Source organism: Limanda limanda, chromosome 11, assembly GCF_963576545.1.
Source record: "Limanda limanda chromosome 11, fLimLim1.1, whole genome shotgun sequence".
Taxonomy (NCBI): domain Eukaryota; kingdom Metazoa; phylum Chordata; class Actinopteri; order Pleuronectiformes; family Pleuronectidae; genus Limanda; species Limanda limanda.
In genome coordinates this window covers 1,918,180-1,943,899 of record NC_083646.1, presented here as the reverse complement: position 1 = coordinate 1,943,899, position 25,720 = coordinate 1,918,180, and the positions used below count along the sequence as shown (strand labels likewise).

Here is a 25,720-nt window from a genome sequence, read left to right as displayed (position 1 = left end):
TTCGTCTTCTAACGAGTCAGCGTTGAGATGAAACTCTTTCTCTCCGTGACTGAAACCAAACAGCTCGTTAAACATTTAAACTAAGAACAGCCCGGCGTCGGAATCCGTCTGTTTCCACGTCTGATATCTGATTCATAATCATCATTCATACGCACACACACACACACACACACACACACACAGGACAGTGATAATGGCTGAAGATGTACAGCGTGTGTTAGAGGGGGGGTGAAGGGAGGTGACAGCAAACCTCATTAAGACTCCATTCACTTTGAAGTCGCCGTGTATGGAAGAAGAAGAAGAAGAAGAAAACAGAAACTGATAAGAATCAATTAGAATCAGAATGTACAGGAACCCCCCTGAAAGGAAGTGTGTGTGTGTGTGTGTGTGTGTGTGTGTGTCTGTGTGTGTGTGTTTGTCTGTGTGTGTGTGTGTGTATCCAGCGAGCTCCCACACACTCTTATCTGGGGCTGATATGAGGAATTAGCCCAATGTGCCGTCGGAGGATCATTTATTAGACGTGTGTTTTCTCCACGAGCTCGAGTTAATAAAAGAAAAGGAAAGGAGGCGTGTGGGTGGGGGGGTGGGGGGTGGTGGGGGGTGCTGCTCGTGGTGCGAAGGAGCGGAAAGCGATCGACCACAGAGATAGACCAACACGGGTTGATGGCAAAGAGCGATAAGAAACCTGCAGACGCCACACGCGCCGCAAAACTAGAAAAAGAGAAAACGCCACAAATCCATCCCTCTCCCCCCCCCCCCCCCCCGAGAAGACTGAGCACCTGAAGAAAAAAGAAGAGAAACTAGAAATAAAGAAATAAAAAGCATGTTTTTCTCCATCACCTTGTTTTATGACCAAATCACACCTATTGATGGTGAGAGAAGCGGCGTGATGGTTCTCTCAGTGTGTGGCCAGGCGCCGATGAAGAGGCCCAATCACACGTCTCAGATAATGGAGGCGTCGCCGTCTCGTAATGATTGGAATTGAGCTGCTATTGAAAAGTAAACAGAGGACACGCTGATTGCCCGGGGAAGACTCCGGCGCTGCAGGCGAGTCGCGGCTCGGCTCTGATCCGGAGCGGCGTGCGGCGGCAAGGACGAGTCCGAGATCCGAAACACGACTTCACCCAAACGTCCTGAGCTCCGACCTTTCTGTGGTGCAGGTTCGTCCGTTTCCGTGACGATCTGTAGAGTCTCGAGGATTCGGACGAGGAGGGAAATCAATTAAAAAGTAGGAAAAGCCGGACTTCACCTGCATCTCCAGAGAAGAACACCACCGGACTAACGGGACCACCTGATGTACCACCTGAATATCGTTTTTCAGAGATTGAAAGATATCTTATTATTGATTAATATTAGGGATGGGCATTCGATTAAATTGTCTTAATCGATCGTCGGGAGAGTTAATGACGAATTTTCGATTAATCATTAATATTTTTATATTAAAATTCACTATTTATAGGCTGTTAAAATGCAGTGAAAATAGAAAAAAAACAGCGTGTTTCCTCATTGAGGTCTTTATTACAAGATGAACAACTCTTGTGGCAGTTAAACAGGATCCGTTCAATGTTACACTTGAAAATAAGCGCTGCTGTACTCTTCAGCCCCGCTGAGAGAGCAGCTAGCCGCTGAGAGCTAGCTGGACTCCGCGGACCTCCTACTCCGGCCGTTGTCACGTCCTCACTGCCGGAACCCCTCAACCAGACCCGGCCCTGTCCGGGTCCGAAGGGGCTAGCTTCGGAGCTAGCCTCCGCTAGCTCCGGACGCTACCTGCGGAGCTCGGCTTCATGTCCGCACACGGACCCTCAGTCTACGGGGAAGGGAACCCGTACAGACCCGGGTCTAGGTGAGGGGTTCCGGGATTGATGACGTGACAACAATCAGACAGAGAGGTCGAGAACCGTCAAATCCATCTAGCTCCCAGCGGCCAGCCGCCGGTCCCCCAGCAGAGCTTGTCGAGTAAAACTCCGGGCTGCTTCCTACAGCTGCTAACATCGTCACTGTGCTGCGTTCAGGCAACTCGGGTATTCTGCCCTCCTACTCATGCGCTCATGGAGACGTATAGCTTCGCAGTGTTGGCAGTGAACGCAACAGAATTTCGTCAATGACAAAATAATGTCATCGGCGAAATTCTTTATGATCAATTAATCGATCGTCGATTAATTATGCCCATCCCTAATTAATACGCAGGGACATACATCAGTTTCTTCCAGCGTCGTGTATCGTGTGTCCTCTGATGCTTTCAGATCAGCTGTGTGAACTCTGTAGAGTCTGGAGGATTTGGACGAAGAGGGGAAATCAATTAAATGATTTTAACGATTGGAAGAATAGTAGATACACAGGATTAGCCGGACTCCACCTGCATCTACAGAGAAGAACACCACTGGACTCCATATCGAGTCCCTAAAAGGTTTTATTAGTTTACAGTTTAAGTGGGTGTACGATTCGTTAGAGTCTCCGTTTACACTCACGACTCTTTTGCCGTCTTGTTTAAGAAGCCACTGATGTGATTCCTCTCCGTCTTGTTTTAGCCTCTTGAAACCGAACTGTTCCCCTCACTGGTTCCCTCCGGTCTCCTCTCCTCTGTTTCCAGGGCTTGCTCTCTGAGATCCTGCGGAAGGAGGAGGACCCGAAGACGGCGTCGCAGTCGCTGCTGGTCAACCTGCGCGCCATGCAGAACTTCCTGCAGCTGCAGGAGATCGAGCGCGACCGCATCTACCAGGACGAGCGCGAGCGCAGCCTGACCGCCGCCTCCGCCATGGGCGCCGCTCCGCTCATCAGCACGCCGCCCAGCCGCCCCGTGCAGGTACCAGATGTTCCATTCCTCGCCGTGCATGTTTCTCCCTTTTGGTTTTTCGGAGTTTTACAGATTTCTTATTATCTTGGAGATCAATTGGTAGAGACATACATCAGTTTCCTTCCTTTGCTCCTGAGTCCAGCGTCGGGTGTCTTGTGTCCACTGATCGGCTGCGTTCAGTTCTGGAACGCTACTTTGGCGAGTTGTCCTTTGTCAGTCGGCGAGATACGGTTGTCGAATCAGCAGCTGAGCGTAGACACGGCGTGTTGTGTGTTCAATGAATTCATGGTCAGTCAATTAATCAGCTCCACACACTTTCACACATTTTCGCCACAGTTCTGCTAAATAAACAACTTCTTTATAAAACCCCAGCTCCCAGTCGAGTTTCCCACTTGTACTGTGAGAACAAATCAAATCAAATCAAAGTTTATTGTCACATGCACCAATAACAGTGTCATCGGAGCAGTGAAATTCTTGTGACATGACAGGCAACATCTATGCAGTAGACAGGCTTTTTACAAAATTTTAAAAAAATGACATACTATATAACATATAACATAACATAAAACATATAACCTATAGCAGAACGAAGCAGCAACATATCAAAAAGAAGCAGCAGTAAGTGTTCACATTTAAATTACATAATATATAACATTTGTGTTGTTTGCTTTTTCCCATTGAAGGTTAATGAGATAATTTCTCCCTTCAGAGGAACGAGACTTTAAAACGTAAAACACTGAAACAAAACTGATAGTTCATGACATTCAAACGGCTGAAAAGAAAAGTAGAATCTATAATAATTCAATAGAAACTATCACTTTACTTGAATTTGGATTAGAAAACATGCAAGTGAATCAATATGAGTAACTCATGTTACTCATATTGTTTCTCCATTAAGGGGAGAAATTGCCCTTTAATTATGTGTCCATCTTTAATGTAGCCAACCCACATAGCTTTAGGTTATTTTCACCTCAAACACACATCTGTAAAATTATGTAACTCATACTTATGGAAATAACTATGTAGTCATATAGTCAGATACGGACAATAGGCCTACAGAGCCGTGTATAATCAATGCTATGATGCCACCATGTAGTTTTCATTCATATCTTGCTGTAGGCTAATACTAATATAACTGGTTATTTCTCAAATGTCACATAACAACACGTGTGAGTAGCATCAGTCCTGAGACGCACTCGTTAGCTCACTGTGTGTTTACATGTGACGATCGGAAGTGTGCGATCACGCACACACACACACACACACACACACACACACACACACACACACGCCCTCGCACATTGTTCAGCTACGTGCTTCACATTCCCTCGTGTAAGTTTCCAACCTGTCTGGAAAAACATGTGGAATATCAACTCTACCTGCGTCTGGAGTTCATCCTTTACATTTCCTCTGCATGTAAATGAGCTCCGCTTTCCCCCCCCCCACCCCCCCCTCCACCCGCACACCAGGTGAGACCGGTGCACAAACGCTGGCTAATTTTTTTTGTGCTAATTTTGACCTTTTCTCGTGCATTAACAACCCTCCCATTTCAAAAAAAAATAATAACGCTCACTCGGTGATCAAGCATCATTTAGTCGGCGCCTCTTCGAATCAAATCACCGCAGATCTCCGTCCCCGGGTGTGAAGGTTCTTAAGGTATGTGGGAAAACCTCCGTACCGGTCGAGCCTGTTTGAGCTCAGCCGAGCGGAGGAGGAGGTGAGGACGCTGGACAAAGACGTCCTCTGTCCCGTCCTCTGCTTGTCTCTCGAGGTGAGAAGACCCACAGAGACAGAAGCTCTGGACCCAGCAGCTTCACACACAACCACAGAGTCTCATTCTGAGGCAGCAGAGCCGAACCTACTCGAGGCCACTTTGCAGTTCACAGCCCATCTTTACAATCACAGGTTGTGCTAATGCAGGACATTATTCAGAGTGAGAGAGTGGAACTGTGCACAGGAATGAATAACCCAGTGTTAATGCTTTTATTAACATCCCAGTGGCGGAGGGAGGGAGGGGATCTGGAGTTACGACTTCTTTTGTTTTTTACTTTTTCAATAATCCCATCTGGTGATCCTATTTCAAGAAGCATCCAAACCCCAAAGCTTCTGGTTTGTGCGTTTGTTTCCTGTCGGCACAGAAGTTCAGAATCTGGAGCAACACGTGAGGTTAAAGTGCAAAGCTAAAATTTGCCTTTTTGCTCAGTTGTTGTTTGAAATCGTTTCTATATAAATATATATGTATGATGTATATCTTTTTTGATTTTAATTACATTTAATAATTATATTTTAGTTGAATAGAGCTCGTCTGTTTATTAACATCCCAGTGGCGGAAGGAGGGAGGGGATCTGGAGTTACGACTTTTTTTTTACTTTTTCAATAATCCCATCTGGTGATCTGGAGACCAGCTCACAGATCTGAAACAAAATTCAAACTACACAATAAAACGACGCTGCACGGAGAACAATCTATTTCAAGAAGCGTCCAAACCCCAAAGCTTCTGGTTTGTGCGTTTGTTTCCTGTCGGCACAGAAGTTCAGAATCCAGAGGCCTGATATAGCCCTACCTGTATGACTCTACCCCATTAACATGTATCATGTCAGACATTCATCATGTCAGACCTGTTCCCGCACAAGGCGGGTTCTCACGCGCACACACACCCACAAACACACACTCACACACCCACACCCACAAACACACACTCACACACCTGGCCATCTGCCAGCCTCTCCTATGGAGCAATGCGGTGTGAATTTAAGCACATAAATCAGCCGGGTGGCAATGGAGCTGGAGACAGAGGAGGCTTTTTATTGGCCTCATAAAAGCAGATGCAGAGGTATGTTTCTCTCACGTGCGCTGATCGGATCGACTCCTCCAGAGCCAGTTAGTGCACGTCGTCCCGGCCTGAGCAATTAGCCTGACATGCTAACCTGCCGCTCAGACTGACACGCCCACGTCGAGGCGTCGTAAAACCACGATGAAAGAACCGAGGGAATCGCACCGACATTCCAGTCTCACCACAACACGTATCAGGAGTCTAGACAAAGACTTGAATATATATGTTTTTCTGATCAGCGGCTCCATCACCAGTGAGTCGCTGTTGGTGTTATTATGGTTTATTTGCATTCCGTGTACTCGTCCCCGGCCCTGTGGAAGTCTCCTTTCAGAACGGGCGCGTATGAAATGATTCATATGCTAATGCATCGTGGGTAACGCTTTTATTAGGATACTTGTTAGGTTGTGAAAGGATTTTTGTCAAGATGCAACAAGACGCTCAATGAAGATGATTTGATTTCATTAGACTTGCATTTATTTTTTAATCACCAGCTTGACATGCGAATAATAACATCTCATACAACACGTTTTTAAGTGTTTTCCAGCTAAAGTAGCCACGGTGGCGTGCAGCGGTGTGATATGTGTGTGTGTGTGTGTGTGTGTGTGTGTGTGTGTGTGGCTGTTTGTGCTTTTGCCAGATTTATTTTTCTTTTCGTCATGTGAGTCTGAACAAATATGGTTTGTGTTGTTTTCCCGACGCAGCCCCGGAGGGAAGACTGTAACAGCGTGCGGCCCGAGGACTGGAATCCCCGGATCCCTGTGGGCATTTCCCCTGTGAGCACCCCCCCCACCCCCCCACCCCACTTCCACCAATCTGAATCTACACATTTTAACAGATCATACACTCATCATTTCCCAACATGCAATTTCTGTTTTGTGAAGCATTAATAAGAGCAACACTTGACGTTAAAGTGCAAAGCTAATATTTGCCTTTTTGATCAGTTGTTGTTTGAAATAGTTTCTATATAAATAAAATATATATGTATGATGCACTTTTTTGATTTTAATTACATCTAATAATTAGACTTTAGTTGAATAGAGCTCAAGTCTGTGAGTATTAAATTGTCAGCAGAATGCATTGATGATAAAATGATAAAGAGAAACCTTGTGGTTCAGTCACACACACAGACTGTCACTCATGACTCTGATAATGTGAGAAAATGATTTTAAGGTCGACTACATTGACTCTGTCCTGGCACACAACCAGAAACAACCACATACACATGGAAGATTCAATATCTGACAATTTATTTTTCAAAATTGTGGCTGATGTTTTAACTCTTTCATCCCTTGTTTCCTCCCGGTACCAGGTGAAGCCGTCTCCTCTGCCCAGCGAGTGGAACGGGAAGACGGAGAGCTGCATCCTCAACATCAACTCCACCATCTACGACGAGATCCAGCAGGAGATGAAACGGGCCAAGGTCTCCCAGGCGCTGTTCGCCAAGGTGGCCGCCTCCAAGAGCCAGGTACCTGACCACACACAGGGGAGGAGAGATCAGTGTAAAACCAGGAGGAGAAAGAGTAGAACCATGATGTTACATATCAGCTGTTTGGAGTTTTCCATCATCGCCGATTCAGTGTCTTCTTCCAGAAAACTTGATTGTCCAGAGCGCTCTTTATTTCTTTTTCCACAACTGGAGCAAATACAAAATCTAATCTTGACCTGATTCACCTGAACTGTTTGACACACACACACACACACACACACACACACACACACACACACAGGGGAAGAGCTCAGTGTAAAACCAGGAGGAGAAAGAGGAGCAGGAAAACCACGATGTTACATATCAGCTGTTTTCCATCATCGCTGATTCAGTGTCTTCTTCAGGAAAGCCCGATTGTCCATTAACATGCAACATAAAGCGCACTCTTTATTTCTTTCTTGACACACACACACACACACACACACACACACACACACACGGATGATAAAAAGGAAAGAGAAGTCGAAACCGACCCGGCCTCAGTGCGTCACCGCGGTCGTTCAGCAGCATAATGACACATGTCTTCTTTATTATGGGTTCGGAGTTTAACAGTCGACGCGGTTTCAACACCAAACAAACCTGTTTATATTAGCTCAGCGAAACCATGGGGGGGGGGGTCCTGTTATCTTCTCCTCAGAGGAGCCGGGAACTCACACAATACAAACCTGTGTGTGTGATGGAAACAAGGGGGAAGAAGAGAGAGAGAGAGAGAGAGTCACGTCTTTATTAAAAGCAATTTAAACTCGTGGCACTAAGGAGGTAGTATTAAAGGTTTTCGAGTGTCTGAGTCGGAGGAGGAAGAGGAAGAGTTGGGAAGATTTTCCACCATCGAGCCTGATGACAAAGCCGGGGGGGGTGGGGTGGGGTGGGGGGGGAATAGATCACCAAGGGCGGAATAATCTAGAAATATCTGCAAAGGCTTTATTTTTTTTCTTGCTGATTAGGATGATTATACCCCCAGATAGCTTTGTTTTACCAAATTGCAGTTTGATGCACAAACCACTGTTTTTGTTAAGGAGTTGAAAGCCTCCGGTGGCAGGATGGAGAGAGAGAGAGAGAGAGAGAGGAGCGATGGAGAGAGAGAGAGAGGAGCGATGGAGAGAGGATGGTGGAGAGAGAGGCGCGGGCGGCGTTAACTCCAACGTGTCTCTCTTCCCAAATGAAGGTTTGTCTGGGAACAGGTTTTCCACGGTGTGTGTCTTCTCCACCTCCCTCTCATCCCTCTGTCTTGCCCCTCTCTACCTCTCGCGCCCCCCCACTCCCCCCCCAGGTTTCTGCCTCTCTTTCACGTTCCATTCATGGCGGGCGAGTGTGAATGTGAATTGAGCAGCAGATAAGAAGTGTGCTAATTATGCCTGTGAAAGGGGGCCTGGGAGAGCACTTATCTCTGGCTCCATCTCGTAATGGGCGCTCCCCGGGCAGCTGGTCCCCCCCCCCCCCTTACTACCCAGCCGGCGTTGCCACATCCAGCGGCGCTGCCAGGCCGGCGGCTGCTCCCCCCCCCCCATCAGGACCCCTGAACCCTGACAATCACAGACTACAGCACCCAGGTCTCAGCCACAGTTTCCTCAAAGAGCTTCGACAACCCGCCACCGGGCCTGGTTCTGGTTCTGGTTCTGGTTCTGGTTCTGGTTCTGGTTCTGGTTCTGGTTCTGGTTTCATTCAAACTGGGACAAGGTCACAAGTTGTTGTTGTGTCATCGGACCCTCGGAGACACAAGACACACGCTTTGTCGAGTCGTTGTGTTGCAGACGGAAGCAGAGCTCATCGAGTAATTGATTTTCCTTGATTGTCGGGAAATATAATGGAAGCTATTTCTCTAATCAGTTAATTGAGTCACTTCTTGAGCATTGAAGCTGTTTCCAGCTCGTGGAACCTGCTGCTGGTGTCACTGGGAATCGGACTCGTTTGGGTTCGGGTCAAACAAAGGAAGCAATTTGAATCCGTCTCTCTGGACAAATCGTGACATAGGGACATTTGTCACAACTAAGAAGTAAACTGACAGAATTGATCATTGAAATTATTGATGATTGCAGACTCAGATCAATCTGTTAATGTCCATAAAAAACATACTACAAATAAAAGTAGATATCAGGTAGATGAGGTGATGTAAGGCTCCTGTTATAAGACGTCATGTGTTTTATTTTGGAAACAGCTAAAGAAGAAAATGAATAGAATATTAAATCCATCTTCCGCCCAGAGCAAAAATCCTATTCCATAGATTCCTTCCATAATCGATACGTGAGGTTTCCAGATAAACAGGAAGTTGCGGTGCAGACACACCAGATACCGAAGCTCATTTCTGCTTATTCACTGGTTCCAGGAAAGCTTCCTGGTGTCGGCACTAAACCGGCGATGGCTTCACGCCACCAGAGAATTCACCTCAGTAAAAGGACATTTTCCTGAGTGTTGAGTAAATCAGCAAAACTGTTAATGTCCATAAAAATGCTATGAGACGTCATGTGTTTTATTATGGAAACAGCTAAAGAAGAAAATGAGTAGAATATTGAATCTATCTTCCGCCCAGAGCAAAAATCCTGTTCCATAGATTCCTTCCATAATCGATACGTGAGGACGCTGCAGAAGTTTCCAGATAAACAGGATAAAAAGATGCTACTTTTGAGGGGAAAATACTATTTTTGAGCATCACAAGCTTATTATGAGACACAAAACATCACAATACTAGTAAAATATAGCTAAAAATTAGTTTTCCCAGCTAATTTCAAGATCACTCTTATCTTGTAAGGCTTAAATATAAAGTCTTATTTCAAGAAATCTGACCAAGTGAATTTTGACTTGTTCCATTGGCAGATTTTTTGGCTTATTACAAGCAAAAAATTATTTGTATTCATTTTTTGGGGCTTTTTTTTTGGAGTGGCCTTTTTTGCAGTGTAGTTGCAGTGAACTCACACCAGATACTGAAGCTGAAGTTAGCTCCTCATTTCTGCTTATTCACTGATTCCAGAAAAGGTTCCTGGTGTCAACACTAAACCGGCGATTGCTTCACGCCACCAGAGAATTCACCTCAGTAAAAGCACATTTTCATGAGTGTTGAGTAAATCAGCAAAACTGTTAATGTCCATAAAAATGCTATGAGACGTCATGTGTTTTATTATGGAAACAGCGAAAGAAGAAAATGAGTAGAATATAAGAATCTATCTTCCGCCCAGAGCAAAAATTTCTTCCATAATCGATACGTGAGGACGCTGCAGAATTTTCCAGATAAAGAGGAAGTTCCAGGTCCTGTCTGCTTATTCACTGGTTCCAGTAAAGCTTCCTGGTGCCGACACTAAACCGGCGAACGCTTCACGCCACCAGAGAATTCACCTCAGTAAAAGGACATTTTCTTGAGTAAATCAGCCTAAGTCGTCCGTGAGCTCTTTTTAGTTTGAAGGAAGAACAGCAAAATATATATTTGAATGTGACAAACGCCGAAATCCACGGAGGGTTTCACATCGCAGGAAGAGAATCACCAGCCAGCCCGAGGTAGAGCGCCGTGCCAGCAGAGCCTGCTGCTGCCGGGCTGGGGGGGGGCGCCGGCGTGGATGTGGCTGGTGATGAGGATGGAGGATGGGCCGGACTGGCAGCGTGCCCACATGGGGTCCGGGGAAATAATTGTTGGGGGAGGGTGTGTGCGGGAGAGAGAGAGAGAGAGGCCTCATCTCGGAGGCTGGGCGGCGTCCTGTCGGCTCGCCGTGCCGTTCAACCTGGATTTCCCAGCATTCATTGCAGCTCGCTTACGCAAGATCAGGCGACCCGGATCCACTGGTATCGGGCCCGTATGTTGTCGGGTGTGTGTGTGTGTGTGTGTTTACATCATGTAGCGTTTTTTCTCGCTGTTTGTGTGTCGCACGTTCGCCTCATTCACAGAGAGACGGATTAAACGGCTCAGACAGGAAGGAGAGAGAGAGAGAGAGAGAGAGAGAGAGAGAGAGGTGGAGGTGACGGAGGTCACACTGGTCCCCAGGGTGGAGGAGCAGCAAACAGGAGTTAACTGATTGGTGTGTGTGTGTGTGCTTAGGTGTGCGTTTGTCCCTATATATAGATGTGTGTGTGTTTTGCCTGCATCAAATATAGGTTTGTGTGCAGGGATGTTTGACTGTGTGTGTTTGTGTCTGGGGGGGGGGGGTTCCTGGAATGCAGCCACGCCGTCCTCTCCCAGGACTCGTAACCACAGCAGGCCTCTGCCAGCCCTTAACCGCCCCCCCACCCCCCCCCTCTCACGGATTCAATGTTGCATTTCAATCACACTTTTACTGCCACAGTCGTAACGTTGGAGCAGCGACTCCCAACCCCAACTCCAGCAGATTAACGGCCGACACTCACTTCAAAGTTTTGAACGTACATATTTTTTATTTTATTTTGGGGAAGCAGTCCGGCCCTTCTGATTTACTACGACTCGTATATTTACTCTAAAGATCAGAATTATTATTCATGATCCGTCCGGCGATGACTCAGATTCAGGTTCTCCAGCTTCCGTCTGAGATCTCAGACTTCCCACAGCTCTATGTTCCCACAGCTCTATGTTCCCACAGCTCTATGTTCCCACAGCTCTATGTTCCCACAGCCCTATGTTCCCACAGCCCTATGTTCCCACAGCCCTATGTTCCCACAGCCCTATGTTCCCACAGCCCAATGTTCCCACAGCCCTATGTTCCCACAGCCCTATGTTCCCACAGCCCTATGTTCCCACAGCTCTATGTTCCCACAGCTCTATGTTCCCACAGCCCTATGTTCCCACAGCCCTATGTTCCCACAGCCCTATGTTCCCACAGCCCTATGTTCCCACAGCCCTATGTTCCCACAGCCCTATGTTCCTACAGCCCTATGTTCCCACAACCCTATGTTCCCACAACCCTATGTTCCCACAGCCCTATGTTCCCACAACCCTATGTTCCCACAGCCCTATGGTCCCACATTTCTAATATTCATTACAAAATTAGGCCCTATGTTCCCACAGCTCTATGTTCCCACAGCTCTATGTTCCCACAGTCCTATGTTTCCACAGCCCTATGTTCCCACAGCCCTATGTTCCCACAGCCCTATGTTCCCACAGCCCTATGTTCCCACATTTCTAATATTCATTACAAAATTAGGCCCTAAATTCCCACAACCCTATGTTCCCACATTTCTAACATTCAGTTCTACCCCTGCCTGGTAGTTAAGGGTTCACCATTCCGTAGCTGGCGATTTGAAGGAGCTAGCTAGCTTCCAAACCCTCTTGAGCTCAACACCGCTAACCCAAACCCTAACCCTAACCTTAACCAAAACCTTTACTCTAAACCTAACAAAGTTAACCTGACGCCTAAACCAACCTGGTAAATCTAGGCCTAACCCTAACCCTTATTCTAACCGTAACCAGGGAACCCCAGGCCTAAACCTGAGATGGTAATCCGATGCCTAACCCTAAACCTTACCCTAACCAGTTGATCCTAAACAAAACCGTGAATCCTTCCCTAAAATAACCTTAGAATTAGATTACAATAAACTTAGTTGGACACACCCTGGGGTTTGATCAACCTCGGCTGGGCCTCCGTCGGGTGGGGGGGTCTAGTGATAATGGCCGAAACATCCAGTGATCCTGAGGTCAACTACTGATGATGTGTTCCATCAAACTAGGAAATCAAAATAGAGCCTATAGAAAAAAAATAGTCCAACCAACTTCGTTCAAATTAAACAAATCACCAACTCGCATTAAAAACAAATTCGGCAAAGGGGATAAGTGAGAATGGAGAGAATCGCTGACGTGCGTGGGCCAGTGCATTGCCTTTGGCTCCCAAGTCCGGTCTGGTCTCTAGTCTCTGGTCTGGTCTCTAGTCTCTGGTCTCTGGTCTCTAGTCTCTGCTCTAGTCACTGGTCTCTGGTCTGGTCTCTATTATCTGGTCTAGGGTCTGCTCTAATCTCTGGTCTCTAATCTCTGGTCTCTAGTCTCTGGTCTCTAGTCTCTGCTCTAGTCACTGGTCTCTGGTCTGGTCTCTATTATCTGGTCTAGGGTCTGCTCTAATCTCTGGTCTCTAGTCTCTGGTCTCTAGTCTAGTCTCCAGTTTCTAGTCTCTGGTCTCTAGTCTTTGATCTAGTCACTTGTCTCTGGTCTGGTCTCTAGTTGCTGGTCGGACGAAGCAGGGGGAGTCATCGAGATAAGTCTTCTAAACCTAACCCAACCCTCACCCTAAACCTAAACCTAAACCTAAACCTAAACCTAAACCTAATTTTCAGAAAAATCTAGAAATGTGGGAACATCGGGACAAATTTTTCAAAATAAATCTGGGAACATCGGGCTGACGCTGAGGAAACAAACCCCGCGCCACTGGTTCAGTTCCAGTGACGTCATCGCCAGGAAGGAGCAGCGTTTCCGCCCGGCGCCGACGTCACGACATCATGAACTGGCTCCGTCGGGCTATCGAGTGCTAACTCACGAGCTAGCCTGCTTTGTTCTCATTCATGTTAATGGCGGAGGCTTGCTGTGTTGGCGAGCCTGGCAGAGAGAGAGGGCGGCGGCTAATGTTGGGCTGAGTGATGGGAGGTTAGCCGAGGGGTGGGGGGGGCGGGAGCAGCTCGGGGGGGCGGGAGCAGCTCGGGGGGGCGATCCTTTGACACAACTTGTGTGTCTAAACATCCTCGACACTTCCTGAGAGGAATCGGCTGAGCGGTGGAATCAGAGAGAAACAAGCGCCCGGGGAGCCCGCCGCACCGGGGGGGGCGATGACCGGTGGAGTCAGAACCACGCCGCCGCTGCCCCCCCCACGACTCCTTCTCTCTCTCTCTGTCTCTCACTCACTCTCTCACTCGCTCGCTCGCCCCTGGAAGAGGCTACACACTAATTAGCCCGGCTCTAATGAGACAGAATGGCACTGATCTGGTCCGCCGCTGCGCCACCGGGGGGGCCGGGGCGGGGGGGCGGGCGCAGTAGAAGGGGGGTGGGGGGTTGGTGGTGGAGGGGAGAGTGGCGGGCGGGCAGGGGGGGGTTAGGGTGGGTGGGTGGGTGGGTTGGTGTATGCCATCTGTCACCCTGCACCCGCTTGGCACGGCAGTCCTTGGAGGGGAGGGGGGGGGGGGTGGTGATGATGCAGGAGAGGGGGGGGGGTGGAGCGAGAAGCTTGTTTGGTATGAAGGGGGGGGGGGGAGTGGGCGGGGCCACCGACACCAGGAGGAAGGTGACGGACAAACAAGCGCTTCCTCCCAAAAAAAAAGAAACGACAGATCTCCTGTCAAAGGTGGAGTTTGTGTTAAATACACAATAACACACACACAACAACACACACACACACAACACACACACACACACACAGACACACACAGACAGACACACACACACACACGCTGCTCCTGCCTAACTAGAGGGGCAGATGGCTGACCTTTCGGGGGGGGGGTGCGCTTGTTTGTGTGTTTCCGAGGAGCCGGGTGGGGTCGGCTCACCAGAAGTTGTGTGTTTTTTTTGGACAAACAGTTGTGTTGCAGATTGTGTTGAGTTGTGACAAAGTGAAGATGTTTCCAGACACTTGCGTCGCTTCTCGTTGTGTGTGTGGCCTCTCACTCCCCCCCCACACCCCCCCCCTCAGGGATCTGTGACTGTTTATTAATTGATTTATTTATTTATCTCCGCTGCCTGCTTGGTTATTAGGTTGCCATGGCAACCAGCCGGGCCAGATCCTCTATTATTAAAAACACAATTTCTTGAACTGGAGACGAAGCGTCTGAATAATTAATTTAGCAAACGAATGAATTATCTTTAACAAACAGTTGAGTCCCCCCCCCCCTCTGAAATGAGCCTCTTCTCTTATTGTTTAATGGACAGTGGAATTCCCCCCCGTCGGTTCCCCCCCCCCGTCGGACAGTCCTCCTCCTCCTCTTCCTCCTCTTCCTCCTCCTCCTCTTCCTCCTCCTCCTCTTTCTCCTCCTCCTCCTCCTCCTCTTCCTCTTCCTCCTCCTCCTCCTCCTCTTCCTCCTCCTCTTCCTCCTCCTCTTCCCTTTCCTCGTCCTCCTCCTCCTCCTCTTTCTCCTCCTCCTCCTCGTCCTCCTCCTCTTCCGCTTCCTCTTCCTCCTCCTCTTCCTCTTCCTCCTCCTCCTCCTCCGCCTCCTCCTCCTCCTCTTCTTCCGCTTCCTCTTCCTCTTCCTCCTCCTCCTCCTCCTCCTCCTCCTCCTCCTCCTCCTCCTCCTCCTCCTCCTCCTCCTCCTCCTCCTCCTCCTCCTCCTCCTCCTCCTCCTCCTCCTCCTCCTCCTCCTCCTCCTCCTCCTCCTCATGCCCAGAGCACTTTGTTGTCTCTCCTGTCATCTCTCTCACTTACGCCTCACCCGCCACCTCTCACCCCATCTGTCTCTCTCTGCTCCTCGCCCACCCCCCCCACCCGGGTTCCTCACGTCTCTTAAGGTCGGCGCTTGCTTCTGTGACGGCGTCTGCGGCTTTTCACGCAGTTGTGACGCAGGACTCGTTGTCATTCATGGTTTTCCAAGCGTTGTGCGTGTTGCCTCAGCACATATGAGACAAAAAAGACACAAGTTGCTGTTAATGTTGGAGCAACAAGGAAGTGTAAAACGATTAACGGCCGTTTCTCCTCCTCGCTGTCCTCCTGCAGAGCCACGACAGCGGAGCTCTGGATGCGCAGCGTGCGGATCAGCAGCTCCGTGGATTTCTGGTAGCGACGGATCTCTCTCAGAGCCTCGCTACCGGTCCTGTAACGGTCCCGGGCCGGTAGCGGTGACGAGCCGGTAGCGGTGACGAGCCGGTAGCGGTACCGAGCCGGTAGCGGTCCCGAGCCGGTAGCGGTCCCGAGCCGGTAGCGGTACCGAGCCGGTAGCGGTCCCGAGCCGGTAGCGGTCCCGGGCCGGTAGCGGTACCGAGCCGGTAGCGGTCCCGGGCCGGTAGCGGTACCGAGCCGGTAGCGGTCCCGGGCCGGTAGCGGTACCGAGCCGGTAGTGGTGACGAGCTGGTAGCGGTCCCGGGCCGGTAGCGGTGACGAGCCGGTAGCGGTCCAGGGCCGGTAGCGGTGAGGCTTCTTAACCCCGCCGGTGGCCAGGGCTCTCACAAGCAGCCCTGGTCTCCAGCTGCTTCCTGGGGGGGGCTTTGCCTCCGGTGGAGATACGAGCGGCATTCGCAGCATTTCCATAGATTTATACGAGAGTAAATAAACTCGTGAAACAGACAACTGACAACAACTCTGCGTCGCTTGACATACGTCACACACTACGTTGCTCTGATTGGTTGTAGGTCTATCCAATTGGGCGAAGAGGCATTTGGTTTCCTGGTTCTGTAGAAACACGCCCCTTAATCACAGCCCAATGGAGTATGAGACTCATATTCTGACTAGAATAATGAGTATGACAACGTCAGGCTAACGGGTTATACTAGTGGTCATAGTTTCGGATCTCCTCTGCCAAGTGCTCTTCTATTTGGTCCATATTCGTTCTTCTAAATCTTCCGTGGTTTCCGCCTGTTCCGGGCATGAAACCAGAAATGCGACTCCCGAAAGGATGTAGTTAAGCTTTGCCGTCTAGTTAGAAAAATTGGGCGACGCACATGAGCACGTAAGAAGGGAAACGTCAGCACAACAGGGGCCCAGAAGGGCTCTTACGCTTGCGGGCCCGTGAAAACGCAGAAGCATGCGCCGGCCTTTAGTCGTCACGTCCGATGCGTTATCATCTCTCCTCCCCTCTATCACTCCTCCCCTCTATCTCTCCTCTTGTCTTCTCTGCTGTGGAGCAGGTGTTCACCAGTTCACTGAACCAGCACTCTGTGACTCTCTCACTCGCCCCTCGCTCAGTGGATCTCTCTCTAACCTCACCAGTCTCTGGCTTGTTAGCAGCTGACAGACTGTTTCCTTTCCTACACATGTGATCCAGCCTCTCTCTCTCTCCCTCTCCTCCTCTCCCACTCCTCCTCCTCTCCTCCTCTCCTCCTCTTCTCCTCTCCTCCCCTCTTCTCCTCTCCTCCTCTCCTCCTCTCCTCCTCTCCTCCTCTCCTCCTCCTTCTCATCCTCTTCTCCTCTCCTCCTCTTCTCCTCTCTCCCACTCCTCTTCTTCTCCTCTCCTCCTCTCCTCCTCTCCTCCTGACAGACCACACAGGGCTTGTTCTGAGGCCCATTCTCTCCTCCTCTCCTCCTCCTCCTCTCCTCCTCTCCTCTTCTCCTCCTCCTCTCCTCCTCTCCTCCTCTCCTCCACCTCCTCCTCCTCTCCTCCTCTCAGACCACACAGGGCTTGTTCTGAGGCCCATTCTCTCTAATCTGATCAGGCAGACTCCTCCTCTCTCCCTCTCCTCCTCCTCCTCTCCTCCTCTCCTCCTCCTCCTCTCCTCTCCTCCTCTCGTCCTCTCCTCCTCTCCTCCTCCTCTCCTCCTCTCAGACCACACAGGACTTGTTCTGAGGCCCATTCTCTCTAATCTGATCAGGCAGACTCCTCCTCTCTCCCTCTCCTCCTCTCCTCCTCTCCTCCTCTCCTCCTCTCCTCCTCTCCTCCTCTCTCTCCTCCTCCACCTCCTCCTCCTCTCCTCCTCTCCAGACCACACAGGACTTGTTCTGAGGCCCATTCTCTCTAATCTGATCAGGCAGGCAAATACGCCGGGAAAAGCGCTTTAATGATCCCCCTAATTACCTCAAGTCAATACCAACTGTATTATTAGACTCGGGGAAAATATTCCATTAGGGTTCCCCCCCCGTGGGAGTCCCCCCCCCCCCGTGCGTGCTGATGTCACGCGCCGCTCGCCCCCTTACGCTTGTAATTAATTTTATTTACACACGCAGGAATGCACAAGGTCGCACCTGCAGCCCGGAGCCGCCCGGCTCGGCCGCCTAATCAGATCTGTCATAATTACCATTCTGCATGCTGCTGACACACGCCGCAGAATATTTCAATTTAACTACAGCCACCAGCTCCGGCAGATGCAGTCTGGGAGAGAGAGAGAGAGAGAGAGAGAGAGAGAGAGAGAGAGAGAGAGAGAGAGAGAGAGAGAGAGAGGGTGTGTCTGTGCGAGTGTGTGTGTGTGTGTGTGTGAGGGGGAATTGCACTGGGAGATATTAGGATCCATCCCAGTGCTCCTGCTGGTGCTTGTGTGCACTTGGTTTTCCGATCAGTATTTTCTCTCACTCTGTCTTTCACCTTCTCTCTCTCTCACTCTTTCACTCCATCGTATCCTTCAGTCACTTTCCTCCTCCTCCTCCTCCTCGTCCTCCTCCTCCTCTTCCTCCTCCTCTTCCTCCTCCTCCTCCTCCTCCTCCTCCTCGTCCTCCTCCTCCTCCTCCTCCTCCTCGTCCTCCTCCTCCTCCTCTTCCTCCTTCTCCTCCTCCTCCTCATCCTCGTCCTCCTCGTCCTCCTCTTCCTCCTCCTCCTCCTCCTCCTCGTCCTCTTCCTCCTCCTCCTCTCTATCTCCTCTTCTTCCTCTATCTCTTCCTCCTCCTCCTCCTCCTCCTCCTCCTCCTCCTCTTCCTCCTCTCCCTCCTCCTCCTCTTCCTCCTCCTCCTCCTCTTCCTCCTCCTCTTCCTCTTCCTCTTCCTCTTCCTCTTCCTCTTCCTTCTCCTCCTCCTCCGTCTCTTCCTCCTCCTCCTGCTTGTGTGCACTTGGTTTTCCGATCAGTATTTTCTCTCACTCTGTCTTTCACCTTCTCATCTCTCTCTCTCTCTCTCTCTATCTCTTTCACTCCATCGTATCCTTCAGTCACTTTCACCAGATTAACGGAGGTGAAACACAAATACACTTTCACTTCCTTCTCACACTCGTTACAGATGTTTTGTGTTGTGTCCACTCATGTAAACGTTCGACTTGAGGTTGAAGATTCATTTCCAGGGAGAACGAGACACAGATCCAGCTCCTCCTCCTCCTCTTCCTCTCTATCTCATCCTCCTCCTCCTCCTCTTCCTCCTCCTCCTCCTCCTCCTCTTCCTCCTCCTGAATATTAAATCTTTTATTTCAAAACACTTTTTAGGGATGAAACATTTGTTAAGTTTCATTAGTTTCTGAAGCAAACTTGTCGGCCAATTACAAACACTTATTTAGCTGACATAGACAATTTGCAGGTTCTCCGCTATTCCAATCCCTAATTCAATAAGATCAGTCATGATTTATCAGCTTAATTATGCTTTGATATTAGCAATTAAACCCCAGCTTTGAATTAAATCTCAATCAAGCTCTTGTAATTGATGGAATCAGACTCCATGTAGGTGCTTCCTGCGTTTGTAATCTCGCCGCTGCCGTCGTTTGTTTATCTCCAGTTCATCTTGTGTGTTTGTTGTCTTCGCTGCATTCATCCTCCATCTGCCTCGGCACTATCGAACAGAAAAGATTATAAACAAGAAGTGAGTTATTGGTGGGAGAGCCGTGTTTGAACATTCTGTGTGGCTGTGCAGACGCTGCCGGTTCCCAAATATCAGCCCGAGCCGGGGAAACCAGATTATGTTGCAATTTCAACTGTACTAATATTTAATACAAAGAGGCGTGTGTAGCTGGGATCGTCAGTGAGTCGCTTCTCAACCATTTTGTGCCACACACACACACACACACACACAATCTCAAGTTCTGGACACAGGGAACACGATTTCCCCCCATATTCATTCATATTTAAAGTGAATTTTCTTTTTTTCTTTTTTAACAATCTGTTTATTGAATTTTTTAACATAATTAACAAACAAACAATACTGTTCCATCAATAACAATTACAGATGTAATTTCAACATACCACAGAACAGATACCAACCCCCCCACCCCCCTCCTAGCCCCAACAGATGAGCACATATAGTTGAAAAATAAAGAAAAACAAACAAAAGAAAAACAAAAAAAGATGGGTTGGTAGAGGAAGAGAGAGAAAGGATAAATAAATAAGCAAGTAAATACATTAATAAAAGAATAGATGACATAAATCATCATTTAAAGTGAATTTTCTACATTTTTTACGACACAAAATATGAATCTTCCTGTTTAATTGTAGATATTTAATTCACACATGTTTACAGAAGGATCTATCCTGTGTTGTGTGATTGTCGCCACGTTCTGTGCTGTTGTGTGTGTGTGTCTGAGAGAGAGAGAGACTTTGCTGAAAAAGAACAAAACGTGCGGTTCAGAGAGAGGAAGCAGAAAAAAAAAAAAAAGAAACCGTAACCACACAGATGTTTAATGTGCTCCATTTCAGATGGACTGGTCATTTGCCTTTGGTTATTCTTTATGCTCCATCTGCCTCTGTTTGGTTGCTCGAAAAAATCTTTATTGGTTCTCCAGCCGTGACGTAAACGACGGCACAGAACTGGTCCCGTATTGTTCCTGGGATCGGTGCTGACACAGAGGAGGTCGTTTCCTGCACAGTCATGCCCCGCCTCCACAATGTGAGCCGTGTTAGCCGTCAGTCTGTCATTGTTGTCCGCTGGCGTATTGTATCGGCAGAGGTCGCGACCCCCTCTCCAGAAAACACTGGCTGTTTGGCTGAGACTTCTCAGTGTCGCGGCTCGACTACAGGTTAATTGTTTGGCGAGGTTTGATTCCGACTGGCAAAATGTTTCTCCTGAAGCTCAGCCGCTGACATCCGCACAAAAGAGGATGGCGACACAATCTGGCAACACATATCTGGAAAGGATCCACTCTGACAAGACATCAGAGTCACAGCAGCGTGATTTAATAATAATAATAATAGAAAATTTAAAAAGAGAGACTTGTCAAAGGCGAGTTTCAAATGGTTTAGATGACTCAGTTTTTAATCCTCAGAAGCTTTTCCTTAAGAGAGAAGACATTTGTACTTAAATGAGAACTGGAAACGTTCTCATCCGTTTCCGTGGCGATGAATCCAAACCTCCGCCGGGCCGATGAGGCGTCTCACAGAGATCGTGCGTTTGATCCGTCTGCTTTGTGGACGCCGGCGTGTGAATGTGAATCAGATGGCGAGGTTATGAAAAATGAATCAGAGGTAACTAATAAAAAATGTGACTTAACAATAAAGTCGAGTCTTTGAGCGCCATATGGCGAACAGCCGCAGATACAGTGTAAACAGAGCGGGATATATTTTCAGAGAAAGAAAAAATATTTTTGCTTTACATGAAACAAACTCTTTCTTCCTTCAGAGTCATTTGAAATATTAGTTTCTGTTCTTATTCTGTCTGTTGTGTTTCTGTCTGTGGTCGATGTCCAGCAGGAGAATGTCACTGGAGGGAACTGAGTAAAGGTGTGTTGAGTTGTTTCAGTGGTGGTCAGCGCCAGGGCCCGTTGCATGATGGGTAAATAAATAAAAAGACGGCGGCTCGGTAATCTTCTTCTCAGGGACGCTTGATAAATTAGTATTTTGTGATCTTTTAAAGCCATTTCCAGCACAAACCTCATCCTCACTGCGGCTCTAAGTGAATGAAAGAACAGCAAACATGATTACTTTGGGTTTTAGGATGAATGCACGTTTCCCTAATCTCCTCCTCTCCTCCTCTCCTCCTCTCCTCTCCTCCTCTCCTCCTCTCCTCCTCTCCTCCTCTCCTCCTCTCCTCCTCTCCTCTCCTCCTCTCCTCCTCTCCTCCTCTCCTCCTCTCCTCCTCTCCTCCTCTCCTCCTCTCCACAAATTCCTCTGTGAAGATCTCGCTAGCAGACGTTTTTCCAGTAGAAAACCTCGTCCTCCGTCGCCCGGGAGAATGAAAAGAGCATAAACACGGATTGGATATGTGACGCCTGCTCAGCTTAACCTCTCACACTCCTCCCGGGATCCCAGTGGTGCTCTACGATGATCAATGGTTTTAACATTGCACCATTAAGAAGCGATGGAGCCACTGGAACTCGATACATCAACGCTTGTCTCTTCATTAATGGTCCACACGGAGCTTGTGGGTAGTTTGAGTCTTTGTTGACCCGATCCAGACACTTCAACACAAACATTAATAGGCAAATAAACAGGACTTTGTGTTGTAATGATCGCTCTATTAGCAGCGAACGATTTGTTTGTCATTATTTATTTTTCGGAGCATAATTGCCGTCCGTCCCCGATGGCCGATGCGGTTCAATCAGGCCGCTGACCCCGTTTCCCTCTCGCTGTCTTCATACTTTGCCAAAGACAATTTGTACAGTCACTCGTAGCTGCTCTGTTTGCATATAAAGACTTGTTCTCCCCCCCCCACTTGAAAAAAGAAAAAAAAAAAATCTGGCCCTGAGTCGTGCGGTCGGTTATTGCTCGTCGTCCCGAGAGGTTTCAATATGCCCGAGCATCAGGAACACGCTGGAGACTCGGGCCGGCGTCGGGCAGATGGGCGTCCACCGTGGCGTGATGCATCTACAGCAGAGTTACCTCACGTGTGTGTGTGGGGGGGGCAGGAGGAACAGGTTCTGGCGCACCGTTGTTATCGGCTGCATTTATCTGCATGGTGTTGTCTGCCTGTGGCTTGGGCCGCTGCCAGGTCCAAGGAGGAGGAGGAGGAGGAAAGACAATCAGGCATTGTCTCGCCCTCCACTTCTGGTTGTGTCTCCATTGTTCACACAGAGGACAGGGTTGTGTGTCTCTGCCCCTGGAAGCAGCTCGGGCCTCTTACTAAGCATTTCTTCATATAGGAGGTTTTTATTTCCCTGTTTTACTTTTCATTTTCTGATCTTGTCTTCTTTGCCCTTTTTTTTGTGTAACTAAATGATTCTCCTACTAGATTCTCTCGTCGTCTGTTTTCCGGGGTTTGGGAAACTGAGCCGTTATTTTTGGACACTCAGTAAACAGAGGAAAGAGGGAGAGAGAGGAAAAGGGAAAATGACTCAAATGGCAAATTGATGGACATCTGTTGGCTTACTTTATTTATTAATTTGTGCGGTGGCCGAGGTCAGCCTGATGGGGCTGATACCGAGCAAATGAGATTAGAGGGAAGGTGTTGGCCCGGGCGAGTGACAGAGCTCCCTGTCCGTCTGTCTCTCTCTCTCTCTCTCTCTCTCCGTCCGTCCTCCCTTACTGTCTCTCCGGGCTTCCATGTCGGGGGTGTTCTCCGCGGTTATAGCCTGGCGGTGAGCGGGTGGGTGGCCGGGCCCGGTGAATACCATGCTGTTCCCTGACAGAGCCGGCCTGTGTGACTCCGGCGCTGCAGAGCCGGGTGAATCCTTGCGCATGAATTCAACTATTGTGTTTGCGAGGGAAAATATTTTTTATCGGAACACCCCGGCTGCTATTTATACCGGCGCCATACAATAGGCCCGCTGAAGAGTTTATTACCCTTTTAATTTGGCACCTTCTGACCCGGGAGCTCGTGGTCAGATCCGCGTCCGCCCGCGAAAAAACAAGAAAAAGCTGCAGCTTCTTGATTGCTCGTCCCGTTGTTTGAGAACTAATTAATAATTAAGCAACAATGACCCAGAGGCGGCGGATTATTGGGCAATATTGTGGCAGGTGTGTGCCAACACAGCACGATAATCCTGTGCCTGTCGCTACTTATTGCTTCGATGAACCTGTTTGCAGCATCTGTGGGTTTGGACTGATTCATGGAGCATCGGGAGAAACAGATGAAACACGTCGGTTTGCTTCAGTGCGTCGGGTCAGGAGTTGGACTCAGGTCTGAATGTGTTTGTGTTTCTTAAGCAGCGTCATGAGGAAGTGATTCACTGATCTGCTGAGGAAACAACCCTGACATGTGGAGCTTTATTAACTCTTCACAGTTTCTAACATCGTCAACTTCATTAATGCCAGCAAGGTTTTTTTACAAGTCACCTTAAAAAGCAGCCAACCCCTGTCTTGGAATTAAACCTGGTTTGGATATATTCTAATTGATCTGCTATTTATTTTATACAATTAATTGATTAGTTGCTCGATTGAGGATTTATAATAAAAAGATTTTTTGCTTGTTATTTATTTTGAGAGGGTTGTATTTCTACATTTTTTGCAGTTATTTTAAGCCATTTTGAACTAAATTATTTTATGAAAAGTCACCACAGATATGATTCATTCTTGAGTCAATAAATGTTGATAAAAATAATGGTTTAAAATAATTTAAATATATCTTCCGACCGATGTGCATCTTTCCTCCAGATCTAATCCAGACTCTCATTAACTGTTTTCCTGCCGGACGCTTGTTTTAACTTTAACTCGTCTTGTTTCCCCGGAGTCGTGTGCGTGTGGTCCAGCGGAGAGTGGGCCGACGAGAGACGTGGGACTCAAACATGATGTCTAATTAAAAAAAAGAAATCTGTTATATCAGTTTCTACTGTTTCTGAACAGGAGAGTGTAAGTTTTTACTCTTAAGTGATAATCATCCACCTCGTCAGACTCAGGCTGATCTTAGAATCAGTCGTCTGGTTCCTGCGGCTCGAGGGGGGGGGTGGGGGGGTGAAACCCACTGAGTCCGTAATGGTCTGTTCTGAACTACCTGTTCTGTTTATTTATAGAGGGCCCTTTAATGATCTTCAACCAAACGCAGAGCACACTGGAGTGAAGGGCCCTAGATTTATTTTTTTGTTTCTGTTTCCCCGGGCTGTGTTGGAACACTTCAGCAGCGACGTCCAGGATCCAATCGAGAGCCGGGGGGCGGGGGGGGGTCGGTGGAGAGGCTCAACAGATCACATGACCCAGTGGGAAGAGGAGGAAACAGAATCACAACAGAGCGCTGGAGTCACGGCACCGAGGGAATGTTCAGAGGAACTCCACCCGGCTCAGAGTTGGTGGAAGAAACCAGTTGAATGCAAACTTTTTTAAAAACTGGAGTCAGATTCCTTTACACTCGTCTTTGTCGTCCTGTTTTCTCTCCATCTTTGTCTCTCACCTCTCAACTCCCTGCCCCCCCCCTCTGGTGTCACTGGCTTGTCCTGTGGAAGCAATGCAATTAGACAAACACAAACAAAAGCTCTTGAAGCTGAAGCCGTGGAAAACGCTGACTGTCCCAATGTCCACGGTGAAATAATAATTCATAAAACACGTTTCCTCCGCTGAAGCTCGACGACGCCGCCTCGGAAGCTGCAGAAGTAAAAAAAATAAAAATAAAGCAGCGCAAACAAACGTTCCCGCTCGTGAACTAATAAACTCTCTTTATACTTTATTCCATCCAGAGGACTCGCTGGCGTTGGAATGGAGTTCACGCCGAGCCTTTGTTTGACCGGCTCTGCTGCTCCGGGTTTAATCCGGCTGGTTCGGGGAGTGTTTGAGTTGGATTACTCCATCGCTGGGCTTTGACAAGATGGTGTGTTGGGTGGTTTTGTGTGCGTCTGTTTGTGTTTTGTCTTGCGTGCATGTGTGTGTGTGTGTGTGTTCTCTCTCACTACCGAATCAGCTGAAACCACAGACAGCCCAACTAGAGCGCCGTCCAAATCCCTCTGCATGCAAATTAAAAACGCAACAATAAACGTGGCAAAGGAACAAGGTGGGCATGCGAGCTCGCTAGCTTTACGGCCCCCTCTTCCCTCTCTCCTCCCTCTCTCCCTCTCTCCCCCTCTTTATGTCTCCCTCTCTCCCCCCCTCCCTCTCGGCTCCCTCTCCAAAACCCCTCCTGGGTTTGATGTGGCTTATGGGAGGAGTTGGAACAGGGGACAACCAAACTGCTGAGTTATCTCTTGCATGCAGTGTGGCGACGTGGCTCTGCCCTCTGTGTGTGTGTGCATGCGTGTGTGTGTGTGTGTGTCTGTGTGTGTGTGCATGCGTGTGTGTGTGTCTGTGTGCGGACCAGCAGCGCGGTGTAATCCTGTGGAAATGAAAGGTGCTGCCGCG

The 25,720-nt window shown here is 48.6% G+C and overlaps 1 protein-coding gene across 1 annotated transcript in view; it reads left to right on the top strand.

Moving 5' to 3' along the window:
* satb1b (SATB homeobox 1b) overlaps positions 1-25,720 on the top strand; it is a 64,835-nt gene that overhangs the window by 33,229 nt on the left and 5,886 nt on the right. The window contains exons 9-11 of the mRNA XM_061081567.1: positions 2,591-2,803; positions 6,329-6,400; positions 6,937-7,092. Of these exons, the coding sequence (XP_060937550.1) occupies positions 2,591-2,803; positions 6,329-6,400; positions 6,937-7,092 (441 nt within the window). The remainder of the gene's footprint in view (positions 1-2,590; positions 2,804-6,328; positions 6,401-6,936; positions 7,093-25,720) is intronic.